The following is a 21,084-nucleotide window of genomic DNA, read 5'->3' on the forward strand; positions in this document are numbered from 1 at the left end:
TTACGGTTATAGTAATACAGAGAAAGACTAGCAGATTTCCTCAGATGAAAAAGAAATACGGTATCTGAGATAAAGTGCCTCAACATTTATGCCTGCCCTATTTCTTCATTGCATAGAACTTTCATTTTCCAAAGCTTTTTAGGAATGTTATTTTTGATCATGAAAGGCTTTATGAAGGTGATGTTTTATAAAAGACATATCTGACTAGATCTCATAAAAACACATTTTTCTCCTTTCAGACATATTAAAAATATATTAATAAATAAAACTTAAATAATCAATGTGAACTTAAGAAAATATATCAAAATACTGATCTGTTAAATTTATAAAATAAGTAAACAAGTCCTAAGAAAACCACTTCTGACTTATAGGTTTGGGCATAACAGAAGGAGCTATTATATCACTAAGAGAATATAAAGAAAACTGAGTGGGGTAGTAAACCATTCTAAGCGTAGGTATATTAAATCACCTTAAACTAAGTGTTAAATAGTGAATTATCTCCCTGGTTAACTTATGAAAAAGTACCAAATGACCTGACCAGTTTTTTGTTTTTGTTTTACCATTATGAGAGCTCATTTTGGCACTAAGCTATAGCTACTGAATACGAGCCATGGATATGAATATTATATTTTCGGTTATATTAAATTGTACTAATTATATTAATACCAATTTGAAAACAGGCATCTTTTTTGTTTTTGTGAGGAGGGATGAGCACACATGTACATAACTGTAAAATCACCTTTTTAAAAGTTGTCACTAAGACAGCTCAAATAAACTCAATTGGACAACATTTTAAAAAGAATCGAACACACGTGACCATAAGACTAAACTATAATTACTTAGTCAATAATAAAACTATGAAAGGATTAAGAAGCATAAGTGTGATCTGTGTCCTCATAAAAGCACTCACTATTATTAAACTCACAAGGCATATAAAACAATACAGCATACTGTAAGTTCTGAAAAGTTTGGTGAAAAGAGTAAGTGCAATCACAGAAAAGATGGTAGTGATCCCTATGAGTTTGAATTATCAAGAAAAGGAGAAATGGGACTTAAGATAGGTAGAGTTAAAGAACTGAAGATGAGTAAGAAACCATTTAAGAATGGAAGTTCAGGGGGCAGTGAGAGTAAGAATCTAATGGGAGTCAGAGTAGGAACTGGGGAATAAGAATCAATGAACCAGATGATAGGGTAGCTTTAAATTTGATTTAATGAAGGCATCATGCATTCTTGAAAAGGTGAGTCAGGATGAAAGCACGCTTAGGAAAATTATGCTACTAGGGCTAGTAGAATATAAGGCATCTGTCAATTTTTAACATGACCCCTGGCTACCTCTCCAAATTTCAAGGTTATTTTAAGGTTTGGGTAAAATTGCCAGAGATGTTGATTCAAATGTTAGGCTTCTCTAAGCTCTGGCAATTGAGCCTTATTATAAAATTTAAAATATAAGTATAAATAAATATAAATACTCTATTAGAAAAACTAATATGTGAGGTAAGATATTGTAAGGAAAGGAATATTTACTGAACATACACTGTCCTAGGAACTATGCTAACTGTATATTACTCATTCTCTCCAATCATTTCATCTCTGCAATGCAATGTTGATGATAGTGATAATGACAGCACTTACATGGGTTGAGCTATACAAAATTGTCAATATTCAGCATTTCTGCCAACAATTTCATATGGTTCAACCTAATACATGCCAGTAATTGGAGTAATTTCTATATATACAGTATCTCGTTAATCTTCTCAGCAATTATAGCACGTTGTGTTATAGCTGAAGAAAGTGGAAACCAAAGGATAACTTGTCCAAAGTCAGCTGAAAAACAAAGCCCTAAACAAATATTTGATCTTCCTTATTCCTAAAATAATTCTATTTTTAATATACATGATTCAGAACCTAGTTACAAAAATCAGGTGAAACATAATTTGGAATGAGAATATATGTATATACATTCACATAAGTGTCTACGTAAATCTACATTCACATTTTGTATGTGTTTACCTACATTCTGTCATCCTTGTATTTTCTATGTAAAGATTTTCACATTTTCACACACACACACAAACACACACACAAACACACACACAGACACTGACATCCTTTTCTCTGACAATATTTCCCCTTTGAAATGTTTCCTAAGTTTTATAAGAATTTTCCACTCCCTATAAGATTATTTTATGGATATTTACAGTCCATCAATGAACAGTCCCTTCTTTATCACTTGTTCAGGCAAGATACAAAATAATAAAAAGTTATGCGGGGATCTGTGAAGAGAGAAAATGTACAAAATACAGTTCAGCAACGAATTCATCTTTTGAACTTAAAATCATTTAGTTTAGTAGTTCTTGAGCTATGATTACCTTTCAAAGTAATAAAGCTATTGTTGCAGCTTTAGACTGTATATACATACTGCCAGTACCAATGACCAATTCATTAAAAAAGGCAAAGGAGTTACTAAAAAAAATAAAGAGCCTGAATCAAAGTTATCTAACTGAACTCCCTGCTTTCTAATTGGCTATGCCAGATAATACATGCAGCTCTGGCCACTATAGAAACACAAATCGGGCATCATCTACTGATTGATAATTGCTGAGATTAAGCAAATCAAATATTTTCTGGTCTGTTCTCTGAGTATTTCTAGACCCAATGTGCTTTAAGTGTCTTTGTGTATAACCATATTTGACTTACCATATTTTTCATGTAATATAAGCTTTGAGTATCAAAGATTTTCTTACTTTGTGTTAAAAAAAGAAGAAAACATTAAATTGTATGTTAATGTAATGGACAAGGTACACATTCACCCTGGAAATTTTAATATAAGTTTTGCAAATTTAATTTAGTAGCTTATTGATCCTGTGATGCTCATGGAATTGGTCAGACAAAGTCATATGAAACAGAATATGCTTATGAAACTATGGTCATAGCAGATGAAAGGATATAATCACTAGAAATAAACATTTTCTTATTTATAATGAAATACAATTTAACACAACAGGAAATTTAAAAAAATCCTCTGAAACCATCTGAATGTTCTTTCAAAAAGTTAATGTTATGAAGAGAGAACCCAGAATAATTATATACAAAGAATTGAAATTGAAACTCTTCATAAATTATTTCACGGGAGTAAAAGCTAAGAACTTAATGATCTGAAATAGTCACTTAAAGCTGTAGGATTCTAGAATAGATATAGTTGTGAAACAGAGTATAAATGAATGAGCAATGTGATCCAAAGCATAAAGTTATTGGATGCTAATTTTAGAAAGACTCACAGCAGGTTAAATAGATTAAACATTTTGTATTGAAAAAAATCGATTGATGTTTTAAAACTACATGCAATAAAATATGAACAGCTGGTTCTCTTTTATGCATTTCCATGCAAAAATAATTATTTTCTACTGGGGTAATTACTGACTGATTTATTTCCTATCTCCATTTGCTCACATTTTAATGTCCCTAAATGCTTAGAAGAGGCCGTTCTTTGCAAGTAAATGTATTTGAAATGATAAAAAAGTGTCAAATTTTAATACCTTTGCAATCATTGGTTGAATATATATATTACACTCAATTTTTCAAGGACAATTTCAAACAGTGCCAGACGAAATAGAAATGCCTAGATGATACCAACCGTGATAACTGAGCACAAAAAAGCCACTTGTTGTGAAATCACTGTGGAATTTGATTAGAATCTGATTTGAAGTACTATAGACTGATTCCAAAGCAGTATTGCCACTGAATTGCCCGATCTGAGGTGAGTTTTGGTCTGGTCCATCCCTATAGGAGAGACATAGAGCAGGGAGGGGAGAAAGGGAGAGTGAGATTGATTTTTTGGGAAAGTTTCACACAAAGTCTAATGAAAGTATTACATATGAGATGATAAAGATGCAGTGGATGAAATAATCAACGAGTGCCAAATCATATTGGTATATGTTTATTTAGGTGATAACATATTTTAAAAGATCACATTTTTACCCCAAAGAAATGTACCCATATTAGCTGTAATCAATTAAATTGTCTTTGGTTTCCTGACCACAACCCAGATCTTCCCAAATGCTTGAAGTTTGCCTTCCTTTTATTTTCTTCAAAATAATCTTGAGAACCATAGACTGTTAAATTTAGAATGAATTTTAGAAGTCACATGGTAGTTCAATTAACCAATTGTCAATAATTAATTCAGCTATTTTATTTTTAGTTTAAATAGAGATGCTTTAATTAACAGGATAATAATAATACAAATATAATATTTTATGATGAATTATTATGACAGAAATTCAGTAGTTGTATTAAATAACTTATTGGAATACAGGCTTTTAAATTTCAGTGGTTCTGTATATAGAGAACTTTCTTACCTTAAACTTACTCTGATTTAATTCCCAGGTTTTGCACATTATTTTAATAACAAATTTAAATCATTTTTTCACCCATAAAATTTTTGTTCTATGTGTTTAGCTACTTCATGGGCAAATAAGCTAAAATCTATTTCTCTTGTTTGTCTCATTCTCCAAAACACACACTGTCACCCTCAGTTACACCAATTCAAACATCAGATGGCAATTTGTACAGAGGACTGTGATATATTTTCATTCCTTCCTTGTTTCACTGCTACATACAGTTGAATCAATCAATAACAATGGTCTTGGCTTACCATACAGTAATGAAATCATAGATTGGTTCTGTTTGAAGAACAGTAAAATTGATGTAGATTCCATTCCCAGGGGGTACTTTTACAAGCCAAAAACAGTCTTGAAAGTTTGGGTATTCATCAGGATATCCAGGAGAGTAAATGGTGCCATTCATTGCAGTTATATTCCCTCCGCAAAGAGCTACAGAAAAAAACACAAAACAAAATATTTAAGTAGAATCGCAATAAACTGATTATAAAGAAAAAGGTAAACATTTCATACCTCTTAAACAGTATAAAAGACATCTGTGTTATGTTTTTACCACAGTTAAGGTATGTAAAATGAAGCTGGAAACCATGAATCAAACAGTGAGCTTTTAATTATTTTTCAGCATGAGGTGTGCTACATAGTTATTCACTATCACCAGATTAGTAAATTGCACTGTTTTCTCTTCTTTCAAATACTTTATCCATATATACACTGTTCAACTTCTGTCTTATATCATGTATAAATATAAGGCCTTATAAAGAGGTTCAAGCCATTTTTATTTATAAGGGTTTTTTTTTTCTTTAGAAGAAATGAGCCCAAATTCAGTAGTAGTATCTGGGTTACTGGTTTATATATGAATGATTACTAAACAAACACAGATGCACTCACACAAACATCACACAGAAGAAGATCTGAAGTGTTAACAAACTTTACTTTCGCATCCAGTGAAGAAGGTTAAGTCTCCTGCCAATAATGACAAAACCAGTTATTCATTATGAAGCCTTAGGTCTTTGATCTGGGTACTAACTATAATTCTACAACTAAAAGAAAAACTGTATATTTAGCATGCTATTTGAAGAGGAAAACAAACAAGAAAAGAGTACCAAATCAAGAATTATTAAACATAGATGATATCACCTAAAAGACAGCTTCAATTTAGAAGCATACCTTCACACCTTGGAAGTGGATGATTCCAATTGCGACTCACTCCATGAAGGCAAGTGAGAGCTGAATTTCCAATCAACGTGTAACCAGGGAAACATTCAAATGAAATGGTTTGCCCCACAGTAAAATCATTGCCGATTACAAAACCATTTCGAAATGGGCGTGGATCAGGACAGCTTTGCAACTGATAGGCTGGAAAAGGTAAAAAGAAAGTTTTTCCTTTTTGAATTTTGAAAGACCAAAGAGTATTATTTACAACCTGCAAAATAGATGTAGAGCTGCTTGCAGTTGATTATAAATAGTAATTCAGTTTTATAATAAATGATGTCAGTGCATGATATGAATTTCTTATGTATAATTTTCATATTAAATTTTTAGTACAATTTATTAAGATGCATTGTTTTTTCTCCCACTTATGAAATCTATCTAAATTATAAGTTTTAGTGAAAATGTAAATTACCCTATAGCCATAATTTTAATCAAACATATTCTGATCCCTTTACCTATAATGCAACTGCTTCCTGGTTCATTGTATGTACATAAAATAAAATAAATATATGTGTAAGCCTAATTCTGAGCCTTTTTTAACCTTTTTTTAGCTAATTTTTCCTCTAAAAGAAACAAACCACACTATCTCTCTATTGAGTTTCTCCAAAGAAGTTATTTAACAATATAAAGTATTAGGAAACAAATTTCCTTCTAATATAAATTTTGCACTTCAGTTATCATGATATTTTCGGCACTGTAGTGTAACTGTTTATTTGTTCATACTACTCTTGTTCTACATTCTGCATGAGATCAAAGTTCCTGTTTTTTTATCATTGTATCTTAAAAGCCTTGCTTATTGCCTTTCACATAGTAGGTCCTTAATAAACATTGCTGAATAAATCTTGAACCTATAAACAGTACATATACTCGTATAGTATTAATATTTGAGACTTTATTTTTAAGAAGTTCAAAATCATATTATAATTAATAAAATTTAAATTACCAGCAGAGACTACTTTGCTACTGACCATTAAATTCCTTTTATAAAAAACTGTTTTTATTTTTTAGTAATTCCAAAGTTACACAAAGGTTCTAAGATTAGTAAGAACTCCAGTATGCCTTCAGCCACGTTTTCCAATTGTTAACTCTGACACATTTTCTTCATCATTCTCTCTTCCTCCCCCCACCCACCCCCGTCTATATATACATATATATATATACATATATATATATATATGTATATATGTATGTGTGAACACACTTTTTTCTTTCCAAATTAGTTGAGAATAAGTTGACCCATCATTGCTATTTCATAAAGAAAAGGATACTTCTATGTAACCACAAAATTGAGAAAATTAACGTTGAGACCATTAAATTCTAAATTCCCCAAATCAAAAACTTATATTTAAAGCTGAATAAGCTACCATAAGTTGCTTATTAAAATATTACTCTAATTTTTAAATTAAAGGTTTCAGAATTAATTAACAGTCTTTTTAAGATATTTAGTGCTTTTATTCTAATTTTTTTCATTTGAATTAATATTCCACAAACAAAATATATCAAAACCAAAAGAATCATGTCAATTGAAGACAAACGTATATCATTTGATCATTAGGAGTTGGGATATATTATTCTATGAAACAAACACTTTCAATTTTCACTCACATGTAAAAGATAATTTTTTTCCAGTTTTATTGAAATATAACTGAGATATAGCACTGCATGAATTTAAGGTATACAATAAAATGATTTGATTTAGATGTATTGTGAAATGATCACGATACGTTTAGTTAGCTAGATAATCTTGAATAGGGTAAGACTCATAGACAAATGTATGATCCTGTGATATTTTATATAACATTTCACCTTTCTATGCTATTTAGTTTAATAAGGATGAATAAGAAATAGATTTTAAATGTTCAGGAGAAAGTTCCCATCCTAATATCATATATAATACAGGGCTTAACAAACCCAATAACGTTGCCAGTAATAACGTTAGCTTCGGAACCAAGTTCTTTAGTAGAAGGGTACACTTAATTGTATACTATGCATTTTTCCAAAATTCAGAATGTTTTTAAGGTCTAATCGCAAAATCATCTAAAAATAACATTGCTTCTGTGAATCTGTATCAATTAACCTATATCTCAAAAAAAGTCATTAGCTCAACGATATAAATTCAGTAAAAGATACAGTTTTAAAATTCAGCGTACTTGTGTCAATCAAGATGGCTGTGTGGGAAGATGCGGAGTTAGCATCTCCCCACAACTAGGGGGCCTGCCTGCTGCTGATGGGGGACTCTGAGGCCCAAGGAGATAGGAGCAACCCCCAAGTGAACCAATAGGACATGGGGGGACTGAGGGGGGAGAAGTGGAGGCCAGACAGGATTGGCACCCCTGAGGCCAGGGAGATCAGAGGAAGCAGGCGGGAGGACTCTCTGGGAAGGGTGGGAGAGGAGCAGTGGGCGATCGCCTGGCCCACTCAGGCTGGGGAGCCTGTTGAGCATCCAAGCCTGTACCCCCCCTCTAAAGCCCCCTCCAGGCCACGTGGGTCCTTGGGGGCATAGGAGGGAGGCTGGGGACATCAGTAGAAGAAGGCAGGAGGAGCCATCCAGGAGGAGTGGGAGAGGAGCAGAGGGCGATTGCCCCACCCACTCAGGCCCAGGGAGCCTGCTGAGCTCTCAGGCCCATCCTCAGCCCTCCAAAGCCCCCTCCAGGTTGTGTTGGTCCTTGGGGACATAGGAAGGAGGCTGAGTGGAGAGCACGAGAGGCAGGCAGGAGGGGCCCTCCAGGAAGAATGGAAGAGGGATGGAGGGCAATTACCCCACCCACTTGGCCCAGGGAGCCTGCTGAGCTCCCAGGCTGGTCCCCTGCCCTCCACAGCCATCGCCCCCACCCCCCTGGCCACATTTGTCCTGGGGGTATAGGAGGGAGGCTGGGGAGATCAGGAGAGGCAGGCAGGAGGGTCCCTCCTAGACTGGAGGAGCAACAGAGGAGAGGAGGGCATTTGCCCTGCCCACTTGAGCCCGGGAAGCCTGCTGGGCTCTCAGGTGAGGTTCCCTGTCCTCTGAGACCAGGAGTGGGCGGCACATCTGGGTCCCTTCTGTTCCTTGAGCCTAAGCCTCACCCCCCACTGCCCCCAGGGCCTATCCAGCCCTGTGGGTCCTAAGCATAGGCCCACCCACCGCCCAAACCTTGCCCTTGCTTAGGCCCCACCCTGCACAGCCAAGACCTTCCCCTCTGCCTTTTTTTCCTTTCTTTTCCCTCCTCCTCTTTTTTACTATTGTGGTACTGATGTACATTCTGGATGTTGATTCATCTATATTTTTATTTTTATATTCATTCTAAAACATCTGTTAGTTTCCTAGTCTAATTTTATTTTTTATTTTGTTATTGTTCTCTCTTTTTTTTTTTGCCACCCCATGCAGCTTGCAGGATCTTGGTCCATGAGCTGGGGTCATGCCAAAGCTCCTGCAGCAGGAACTCCGAGTCTGAACTGCTGGACTAACAGAGAACCTCAGACGCCAGGAAATATTCATCAAAGTGAGGTCTCATGGAGTTCCTCATCTCAGCACCAAGACCCAGCTCTACCCAATAGCCTACAAACTGCAGTGTTGGAAGACTCAGGCCAAACAACCAGTAAGACAGGAACACAATGCCACTCATAAAAAAAGAAAAAAGAGACAGCAAAAAAATATGTCATAGATGAAGGAGCAAGGTAAAAACCTACAAGACCAAATAAATGAAGAGGAAATAGGCAATCCATGTGAAAAAGAATTAAGAGTAATGATAGTAAAGATGATCCAGAATCTCAGAAGTAGACTGGAGGCACAGATTGAGAAAATAAAAGAAATGTTTAACAAAGATCTAGAAGAACTAAAGAACAAATGAACAGAGATTAACAACACAATAACTGAAATGAAAAATACAGTAGAAGGAATCAATAACAGAAAAACTGAGGCAGAAGAACGAATAAATGAGCTGGAAGACAAAATGGTGGAAATAATTCCTGATGAGCAGAATGAAGAAAAAAAGAATGAAAAGAATTGAAGACAATCTCCGAGACTTCTGGGACAACACTGAACGCACCAATATTCGAATATAGGGGTACCACAAGAAGAAGAGGAAAATAAAGGGTCTGAGGAAATATTTGAAGACATTATAATCTAAAACGTTCCTAACATGGGAAAGGAAATAGTCACCCAAGTCCAGGAAGCACAGAGAGTCCCATACAGGATAAACCCTAGGAAAAACATACCAAGACACATATTAATCAAACTAACAAAAATTAAGTTCAAAGAAAAAATATTAAAAGCAGCAAGGGAAAAACAAAAAATAACATACAAAGGAATCCCCATAAGGTTATCAGCTGAGTTTTCAGCAGGAACTCTGCAGGCCAGAAGGGAGTGGAAGGATATAAAGTGATGAAAGAGAAAAACCTACAACCGAGATTACTCTACCCAGCAAGGATCTCATTCAGATTCTATGGAGAAGTCAAAAGCTTTACAGACAAGCAAAAGCTAAGAGAATTCAGCACCACCAACCCAGCTTTATAACAAATGCTAAAGAAACTTCTCTAGGTGGGAAACACAAGTAAAGAAAAAGACCCACAAAAACAAACCCAAAGCAATTAAGAAAATGGTAATAGGAACATACATATTGATAATAACCTTGAATGTAAATGGATTAAATGCCCCAACCAAAAGACATAGACTGGCTGAATGGATATGAAAACAAGACCCATATATACGCTGTCTACAAGAGACCCACTTCAGACCTAGGGAAACATACAGACTGAAAGTGAGGGGATGGAAAAAGATATTCCATGCAAATGGAAATCAAAAGAAAGATGTAGTAGCAATATTTGTATCAGATAAAATAGACTTTAAAATAAAGACTGTTACAAGAGATAAGGAGGGACACTACATAATGATCAAAGGATCAATCCAAGAAGAAAATATAACAATTATAAATGTTTATGCATCCAACATAGGAGACTTCAATAAATAAGGCAAATGTAAACAACCATGAAAGGAGAAATCGACGGTAACACAATAATAGTAAGGGACTTGCAAACCCCACTTACACCAATGGACAGATGATCCAAAGAGAAAATAAATAAGGAAACACAAGCTTTAAATGACATATTAAACAAGATGGACTTAATTGATATTTATAGGACATTCCATCCAAAAACAACAGAATACACTTTCTTCTCAAGTGCACATGAAACAATCTCCAGGATAGATCACATCTTGGGTCACAAATCAAGCCTCAGAAAATTTAAGAAAACTGAAATCATATCAAGCATCTTTTCTGACCAAAACACTATGGGATTGGAAATCAATTACAGGAAAAAAGATGGTAAAAAACACAAATACATGGAGGTTAAACAGTGAGCTACTAAATAACCAAGAGATCACTGAAGAATCAAAGAAGAAATTAAAAATACATGGAAACAATTCACAACGAAAACATGATGACCCAAAACCTATGGGAATCAGCAAAGCAGTTCTAAGAGGGAAGTTTATAGCAATTCAATCTCACCTCCAGAAACAAGAAAAATATCGAATAAACAACCTACCCCAAATTTAAAACAACTAGAGACAGAAGAACAAAGAAAACCCAAAGTCAGTAGAAGGAAAGAAATCATAAAGATCTGAGCAGAAATAAATTAAATAGAAATTAAGAAAGCAATAGCAAAGATCAATAAAACTAAAAGTTGGTTCTTTGAGAAGATAAACAAAATTGATAAACCCTTAGCCAGAGTCATCAAGAAAAAAAGGGAGAAGATGCAAATCAATAAAAATAGAAATGAAAAAGGAGAAATCACAACTGACACTGCAGATATACAAAGCATTATAAGAGACTCCTATAAAAAAACTATATGCCAAAAAAATGGACAACCACAAAGAAATGGACAATTTTCCAAGATTGAACCAGGAAGAATTAGAAAATATAAACAGACCTATCACAAGTAATGAAATTGAAACCATAATTAAAAATCTTTCAACAAACAAAAGCCCAGGACCAGATGGTTTCACAGGTGAATTCTATCAAATATGTAGAGAAGAGTTAACATTGATCCTTCTCAAACTCTTCCAAAAAATTTCAGAGGGAGAAACACTCCCAAATTCATTCTATGAAGCCACCATTCCACTGATACCAAAACTAGAAAAAGATATCACAAAAAAAAGAAAATTATAGACCAATATCACTGATGAACAGAGATGCAAAAATCCTGAACAAAATACAGCAAACAGAATCCAACAACAATCATACACTACGATCAAGTGGGATTTATCCCAGGGATGCAAGGATTATTCTGTATATGCAAATTAATCAATGTGATACACATTAACAAATTAAGGAATAAAAACTATATGACCATCTCAATAGATGCAGAAAAGGCTTCTGAAAAAATTCAACACCAATTTGTGATAAAAACTCTCCAGAAAATGGGCATAGAGGGAACCTACCTCAACATAATAAAGGCCATATATGACAAACCCACAGCAAACATCATGCTCAATGGTGAAAAACTGAAAGCATTTCCACTAAGATCAGGAAAAAGACAAGGATGTCCAGTCTCACCACTCTTATTCAACATAGTTTTGGAAGTCCTAGCCACAGCAATCAGAGAAGAAAAAGAAATAAAAGGAATATAAATTGGAAAAGAACAGGTAAAACAGTCACTGTTTGCTGATGACATGATACTGTACATAGAAAATCCTGAATATGCCACCAGAAAACTACTAGAACTAATCAATGAATTTGGTAAGGTTGCAGTATTCAAAATTAATGCAAACAAACCTCTGGCATTCCTATACACCAATAATGAAAAATCAGAAAGAGAAATTAAGGAAAAACTTCCATTTACCATTGCAACAAAAAGAATAGAATACCTTGGAATAAACCTGCCTAAGGAGGCAAAAGACTTGTACTCAGAAACCTATAAAACACTGATGAAAGAAATCAAATATGACATAAACAGATGGAGAAATATACCATGTTCTTGGATTGGAAGAATCAATATTGTGAAAATGACTATACTACCCAAAACAATCTACAGATTCAATGCCATCCCTATCAAACTACCAATGGCACTCTTCAAAGAATTAGAACAAAAAATTTTACAATTCATATGGAAACACAAAAGACCCTGAATAGTTAAAGCAATCTTGAGAAAGAAAAACAGCTTGAGGAATCAGGCTCCCCAACTTCAAAATACACCAGAAAGCTACAGTAATCAAGACAGTATGGTACTGGCACAAAAACAGAAATATAGATCAATGGTACAGGATAGAATGCCCAGAGATAAACGTATACACATACAATCACCTAATTTATGACAAAGGAGGCAAGAATATACAATGGAGAAAAGACAGCCTCTTCAATAAGTGGTGCTGGGAAAACTGGAGAGCTACATGTAAAAGAATGAAATTAGAACACTCCCTAACACCATACACAAAAATAAACTACAAATGGATTAAACACTTAAATGTAAGACCAGACACTATAAAACTCTTAGAGGAAAACACAGGAAAAACACTCTTTGACATAAAACAGAGCAATATTTTTTTTACCCACCTCCTAGAGTAACGGAAATAAAAACAAAAATAAACAAATGGGACTTTATTCAACTTAAAAGCTTTTGCACAGCAAAGGAAACCATAAACAAGACAAAAAGACAACCCTCAGAATCTGAGAAAATACTTGCAAATGAAACAACAAAGGATCATTCTCCAAAATATACAAATAGCTCATGGAGCTCCATATGAAAAAAACAAACAATCCACTGAAAAATTGGGCGGAAGACCCAAAAAGACATTTCACCAAGGAAGACATACAGATGGCCAAGAGGCACATGAAAAGATGCTCAACATCACTAATTACTAGAGAAATGCAAATCAAAACTACAATGAGGTATCACCTCATGCCAGTCAGAATGGCCATGATCAAAAAAATCTAGAAACAATAAATGCTGGAAAGGGTGTGGAGAAAAGGGAACCCTCCTGCACTGTTGGTGGGAATGTAACTTGATATAACCACTATGGAAAACAGTATGGAGGTTCCTTAAAAAACTAAAATTAGAACTACCATATGACCCAGAAATCCCACTACTGGGCATATAATACACCCTGAGAAAACCATAATTCAAAAAGAGACATATACCACAATGTTCTTTGCAGCACTATTTACAATAGCCAGGACATGGAACCAACCTAAGTGTCCATCGACAGATTAATGGCTAAAGAACATGTGGCACATATTTACAATGGAATATTACTCAGCCATAAAAAGGAATGAAATTGAGCTATTTGTAGTGAGGTGGATGGATCTAGAGACTGTCATACAGAGTGAAGTAAGTCAGGAAGAGAAAAACAAATACTGTATGCTAACGCATATATATGGAATCTAAAAAAAAAAGAAATGGTACTGATGAACCTAGTTGCAGGGCAAGAATAAAGAAGTAGACATAGAGAATGGACTTGAGGACATGGGGTGGGAGGGGGAAGCTGGGGCAAAGTGAGAGTAGCATCCACATATATACACTACCGAATGTAAAATAGTTGGTTGGTGGGAAGCAGCAGCATAGCACAGGGAGATCAGCTCGGTGCTCTGCGATGACCTAGAGGAGTGGGATAGCGAAGATGGGAGGGAACCTCAAGAGGGAGGGGATATGACGACATGTGTATGCATATGGCTGATTCACTTTGTTGTGCAACAGAAACTAACACAGTATTGTGAAGCAATTATACTCCAATAAAGATCTATTTAAAAAAATAAATAGAATAAAGAACTAGTGAAGAAAATAATATAAAATTCAGTGTAATTCTCAAATAATATCTAGTGATCCTTGTAATACATTGTGGCACATGTCAATAATATTAATACAGCATTATATCAATAACAGTAACAAATGCTATATCTTTTAGGATTTTATTATGGAAATAGTGAATCTTTTTTCAAGGGCACATTGCCTGAGAAATATAGTTAATAAAGTTCAAAAAAAAAAGATAACAACAAAAAAAATAAAGTTCAGATTCTAATTTTACCTCATTCAAATAAGAATATTGCCCTGAGAGGTTGAGGGAATTTGACGGCATAGAAAAGAAGATGAAGTCAGGTTCATCAAGCCCTATGCACTTGCTAGAGAAGGACCACATAGATAGCTCTGAGTCCTCCAGCAGCAAAAAAGAAACTCAGTCAGTTCCCCAACAATTTTTGAAATAATTAGTTTCCTTAGGAACATGGTTAATTTTGAACCAAGAGTTTACAAAAATTATTCCTATTTTATGTAAAGGATGATGTGTGATATGCTGCTCTTAAATTATGTATGCAAGCAGAATACAAACTGTAATCATTTTAGACCCATGCAGTTGGATGTTACAATGTCTATTTTAACTACTCTTAAATTTCCTTTTGTGTATATACTTTTATTCAGCAAATATTTATTGTGCTCTTACTCTTCTAGGCACTTGAGATACATCAATGAACAACACAAAGATGACTGCTTTGGTGGAGCTCACATCCAAAAGTATCACATACTCGTAAATCAACTATACCTCAATAAAAAATAATTTAATTTATTTATATATATAATTAATTATATAATAATAATATTATGATTATTATATTATAATTTAATTATAATAAAATACTTTTAATTTAAAATTAAAAAACAAAAATATCACATACTCATTAAATCCTTAATAGTTAGTGCAGATACATAATCAAAGTTTAAGTTAATTTTGATTAAATATTACAGTCATTGGAACTGCACTGTTTGTGTAAAATATCATAACTTTAAATATTTAATTTTAAATCTTAGACTTTTAAGATCTGAAATAGTATAGTAAAAATAGCTAAACTGCACTAAATATTTACTAATGATATACATCACGATAAATATTTTACATTCATTTTATCATATAAAGTTCAAAACAACTTATCTGAGAGGTACTATTACTAACACCATTATGAAAATGAAGAAATGGACTTGTGCCCTAGGCCACTTAAGACTGAACGTAGAGAATCAGCATTTAAGCCTAGGTCTCCCAGCTGTTTATTTCAAAGGGATGAAAATCATGCTCAAGGTCATGCAGCAGTTTTATACTAGAAATAGGCCTAATATGATTGTCAAATTATTTATTTTATATTCTCATAGCAATAGAATGGTATCAAGGAAGGTTATGTTATTCTTTCATTATAAAGTAAAAGAAAATAACTTTACATATAGTAGATGAGTACCACAATATATCTTTTCAATATACTATTCTAGTATAAAAGCAGAGATAAATATTGCCTATCCACCATGCCTTGCTTGGCTGCCTTGCCTTGACTTGCTTAATTTGACTGTGTATTAAAATTAATTCAATCCTTTTTTCATGGTTAGAATTTGTAAGGCCTCAGAAAGACATCATTTCCCCCTATATAGTTGACTGAAAATAGCATTATTTAAAACTCTACCTAACTGAAGCTTGCTTTGATTTAGGTTCCTTTTTTTTCTAAAACACAATATAGAAAATGCTTAGAGTTAGATCGTTAATAGCTGTTTGGAGGCTAAAAAGCTTTCATATTTTTATTATTCCTCTCACCTTGGTATACAATGTGGAACCCTTGTTTGTTTTGTGAATAGTCACTGTGAAAATACAAGCTGGTTTCATGGGTCGTGCTAAATAGGGAAGATGATATTTGAGGACCACTAAGTCGGCCAATAACAGTACTAGTTTCTGCAGATCCACTTCTTACTTCCAAATAATCATGTATGGTTTCTGTAGAAAAATTTACAAACTGCAGATGCACACCTAAGGAAGAAAAACAAACATAATGCTACTCTATGTTTTTTACCAAATTAAATGCACACATATACACAAACACATGCTCGCATTAATGTGCTTAAGATACGTTTCCATTTAAGTTGAGAGGCATACTCTCAAGATCTGGGCCATGGGTCTGCTGTCTGCCCAGGGCAATTAGCTGTGCTATAGTTGAAAGTAACAGAATACTGTTCTCAAATGCCCACTGTTTGTCACATGGGAAAATCTCATTTTACTACATTGTCACCATAGCAAAACTAATCAAGAAAGTGGCTTTCTTGCTCTTTAATACCATTTAAAACTGTATCAACCAATTTTTAAAGATGAAAAGCCACTCAATAATTTGTATTTTGTAAAAGGGCAATTTGAAGCCAAAATATGATTGCAAAGTTTTATATATTAACATAATCAGATTTCACGACTGTGTTAGAAATTAGTCATATACAGGGGATAAATTAACTTCTCCAAAATATCATTTTTAAGCATGTAATTTTCAGCGTGCTCTTTTAGTATTTTCTCATCAGAAGATAAAGCCAAATTTTATGTAATATTCCCAATAAAATCTAGGGGTTATTGCTATATGCTATCATATTACAAAATAGTCTTAATATCTTTATAAACATAACTAGAATATGAGGTAGTTAAATATCTCTGGGATGGAGAAAAATAAAATAAAACCTTTATTGAGGTATGTTTCCTTAATTCAATTAATATTTGATTTTTACTGAATTTGATGGTTTTTTTTCCACAACTACCATTCTGCAAATTGTTAGTAATAAAATCTGACATTTATTGTGTTTTCTTTTTGCTAGGCACTGTTTTAAGTTTTTATACATGCTAACTTATTTAATGCTCATAGTTACAAGAATGAGGAAACTGAGGCACAGAGAAGCTAAATAATATGCTGTTTACACAACATCCTAAAAGAGGTGAAATTCAAACGCAGACATTCTGGCTCCTGAGCTCTTGCTCTTAATAACTAGTGAGGTTCTCAAGTGAAGTCATATTTTGTTCCTGGAAAAAGAGTTCCATGGAAATTTGCTGTTACATTGAAAAAGAGTTCCATGAACAAATAAATTTGGGAATTACTGAAAATATGCTTTAAAATATTAAACACATTCCTGGACAATCAGACAATCTTCTTAAAACTTTGAATGTACTATCTTAATATGTGAGGCTACAAGAAGTGCATATTTTTCTAAAATTTTCCTGAGCCCCTTTTCACAAATTATGTTGTCCATAATTGTTTCACAGGCAAGAGAAAATACTTCTTTAACTGTTGATGTGTATTCAATTTTCTTTTAAACATTTATAAATTATCTATTCAAATACATTAGAAGCAATATTTGATTTAGCCAAAACTCAAAGAAAACAGTGGGATTATTTAAATGTAACCAAATCAGAAATGGTCTCATGTTTTCATTTCTAAAATAGAGATGCATATTCTTTTTAATTTTTAATATTGGTTTTTAAAATCAATGAAGTATTAGCAAGAGCTAAGTTGAAGGTGACATAATGACACTATTGCAAATACACGTAATAATTTATTTTAAAATAATTCACTTAGCTCCATAAATGACATGGGATGAGCCCTCTTAAGTGGCTAGTAAAAGACATAAGGATAACCATACTGTTTCAAATCTATTATTCATTTATTCTCTTTCAATCAAAGGGCATAGAATTTGACTACAACTTCAAATTAAGGGTATTCCCATGTTGTAGCCAGAATAATTCTCATTAGAAAGCCCCCCAGCATTCTTCTCTCAGTGGCCTACTGGTCTCCCAAAACCTCAGGCCAGTCATATAGTGTTCAAGTTTGTTGAATTTCTTTAGCTTTCTTATCTGCATTTTTTCATGTGCCAGTCTGTTTACCTAGAATTTCTTTCCTGTTCCTCACAAGCCGACCCTCTTTTATGGGCTTACTCTTACTTATATTTAAAGCCACAGTTCACACATCACTTCCTCTGATAAACCTTTTTTGCATTTCCTGGACTAGGCTGGATGCCTGTGTACAATCCTGTACTCTTTATTATACTTCACTGCAATAACATATTTGACTATTTGTCTCCTCATTGTGACTGTAACTTAACTGGGAAAAGGTACAAAGTCTGTTTTACTATGCATTTTATCCCTAGCACCTAGCACAATACCTGGAGTATAATGTGTACATGCTCAGTACAGAATTGTCAAAACTATGAGTTTCTGTGAATTTATGTAAAACATTTCAACATGAATTTTCATTCTGAGGCTATAGATGCTTTTGGGTAAATGAGGTACCTAAATTTAGTCCTCAATAAGTGAGATAGTACAGAATATCTTAATTGCTCTAAATCCACCAGGTTTGTACTTCAAGGAGTATCTACTCATCTTATTCTTCTGTGATTTAATGAATAAGTCTATCCTCAATCTAACACTTCTATTTATGCATTTACAGACTAATGGGATATAAAAAAGCTGCAAAAGAATACGTTAGTGACACAAGAGGGAAAATAATTTATTAAATGTAATATATATATAATGCAATATATCCAAACACTGGCAATTGTAATATTAGAATTAGAAAGGTATTGCATCTACACAGGTATTTAAATCTAACAGTAGAAAAATTGTACTAATACTTTTCAAATGTAAATCTTATTTATTTACAATGGCAGCTGGATTCAATAGATTACCAGAAAATAATTTATCTATGTACTGCTTGGTTTCAACAAGTAGAAAAGAGTTACAGAAACAATTATACATGAAAATCATGTTGAACTTAATCATTGCCACACACATCTAACTCAGGCTATATCTGTACATATTGATTGGAAAGTATCATAAACTGTATCTATTTATCATCTATGTATGAAATTTTAAAATGCCCATATTCTTTCAATTATCCAAGTACTCCAAGTGAAATGTATATAATCCCAAAGTAAACTATAATTTGTGAATATTTCATAAGTTCTTATTAGACTTTGTTATTTCTTTGTAAGGATGCATTAATAATATAAAAATACTCTTTCACGTGTTTTTAATATACATACCAAAACCTATGGGCAGCTTGATTGTCCACGTACAATCTAAACTGCTGGGGTAGTTTCCAGGAAACCCAGGGCTGAGGATCACACCACTGAAATCTGACATAGAACCACCACACTGCGCTGCAAGAGAATAGAGGTCCCACTTAAGCCAAAGTACTTTATTGTATTAAAAACAGACTGAAATTCTTTCAAGTCTGAATCAAGTGTCTGAGTTAAAACTGGTATAAATTTGAATATTGTCAACTCTCATTCACCATGTACTAGTAATCAAATATAATCAATTGACAAGGCATTTTGTAAAAGAGCATAAAAGGGTAACATATTTCTTTCCTCAGCAGTAAATACAAGCTAAATCAATTATTGTACAGAAAGGAGTAGCTCATGTGCAGTGAATACAATCAAACAAGGAGCACATATCCTTTTCCATAGCAAGCAGTACATTTCTCATCCTGAAGTACTTCTAGAAATGTTGTGATTCATTCAAAAGATAATATAATTTATAGTAAAATCAAGCCAGCAACATACTATATTGATGAGGGATTCATTTTCACAATAAATGAATTCATTTTCCTCTTTTTGTGAGGAGGCTGAAGATTTTTAAGAAAAATATTGGTTTCTATCAGTAATATGCAAGGGATTCACAGACCATCAGATACTGTCTCACTTTATCCTAAAATAATCTGGACAAAAAATAGGGAAGTATAAAACAAGTAAAAAGATGAACCCATGTTTGAGAATTTAGGCATAAATGTATGCTTTTTGTAGAATCTGAATTATACTGATTTACAATTGATAAGCTAACCATAAATTATAAGAACAAATAATTACCCAAGTTTTAACTTTTACATGATTAGATAGAACTATTTAACATGTATTAATAGGTCAATTGTATTTTAGAAGCTAATTCTTTCCTCTAAGTATACATTTTTATCATTTTATCATAGAAGTACTAAAATACACATCTCAATTGAGGGTTGAAGAATCAAATTTCATGAATGCACATCAAGTTTGAAATTTACCCATACACTTACCTACAATTTCATTCATTTATTTATTGTTATGAATAGCAACAGATAGATAATCAAACTTCAGGTTATATATCATAAAGGCAAATTCAGTAGAACAATTTATCAATGTTCTATGTGATATCAATAGCCAGTTTAACAGCTATGTTTAAATATGTGAACTGAATAAATTATGTATAAAGCAGATTTTACTAAGGGTATATATATAACCTTGTAGTTAATGTGCATATAAACCTTTCTTTTGAAGTTGTAATTACCATTGAGATCTAAAGATACGCCTTTATATTTTTCCATCCTTCTCAAATCTCAGTTCATCCATCTTTAAACGAGAACAATTTTCAACATGTATAAACCACTAATGTTCACCAATTCATTTTCCTAAAATTTGATTGCCCACATATGTTCATTACACAATCTGATAATTAGGGAGTGGTAGAGAAAATATTTTGGCCAATGAAAAGTACTTTTAAGTTTCTGGCAAGAATGCAATTGTAGGTTTGTTTTGCTTTATTCTGAATTTTGAGTGAAAGAACACAAGGACTCTTTTGCTTTCTTGCCTTCACTATCTCAAGTGTTTGAGCTGTTCACTGCCCCTCTAATTCTGCTGTTTTCCATCTCTTTAGAAATGAGCTGAAAATCCTGGCCTCTGCATGGTCCACCTTTCT

General features: G+C 33.5%; 1 protein-coding gene across 3 annotated transcripts in view; it reads right to left on the reverse strand.

The window, feature by feature from the left end:
• CSMD3 (CUB and Sushi multiple domains 3) overlaps nucleotides 1-21,084 on the reverse strand; it is a 1,080,105-nt gene that overhangs the window by 103,313 nt on the left and 955,708 nt on the right. For all 3 annotated transcript variants that reach the window (XM_060035246.1, XM_060035245.1, XM_060035244.1), the window contains 5 exons: nucleotides 19,398-19,514; nucleotides 16,147-16,356; nucleotides 5,565-5,753; nucleotides 4,652-4,829; nucleotides 3,635-3,780 (listed from right to left, as the gene is read on the reverse strand). In XM_060035246.1, coding sequence (XP_059891229.1) covers nucleotides 3,635-3,780; nucleotides 4,652-4,829; nucleotides 5,565-5,753; nucleotides 16,147-16,356; nucleotides 19,398-19,514 — 840 coding nt within the window. The remainder of the gene's footprint in view (nucleotides 1-3,634; nucleotides 3,781-4,651; nucleotides 4,830-5,564; nucleotides 5,754-16,146; nucleotides 16,357-19,397; nucleotides 19,515-21,084) is intronic.

Source organism: Delphinus delphis, chromosome 17 (genome assembly GCF_949987515.2).
Source record: "Delphinus delphis chromosome 17, mDelDel1.2, whole genome shotgun sequence".
Taxonomy (NCBI): domain Eukaryota; kingdom Metazoa; phylum Chordata; class Mammalia; order Artiodactyla; family Delphinidae; genus Delphinus; species Delphinus delphis.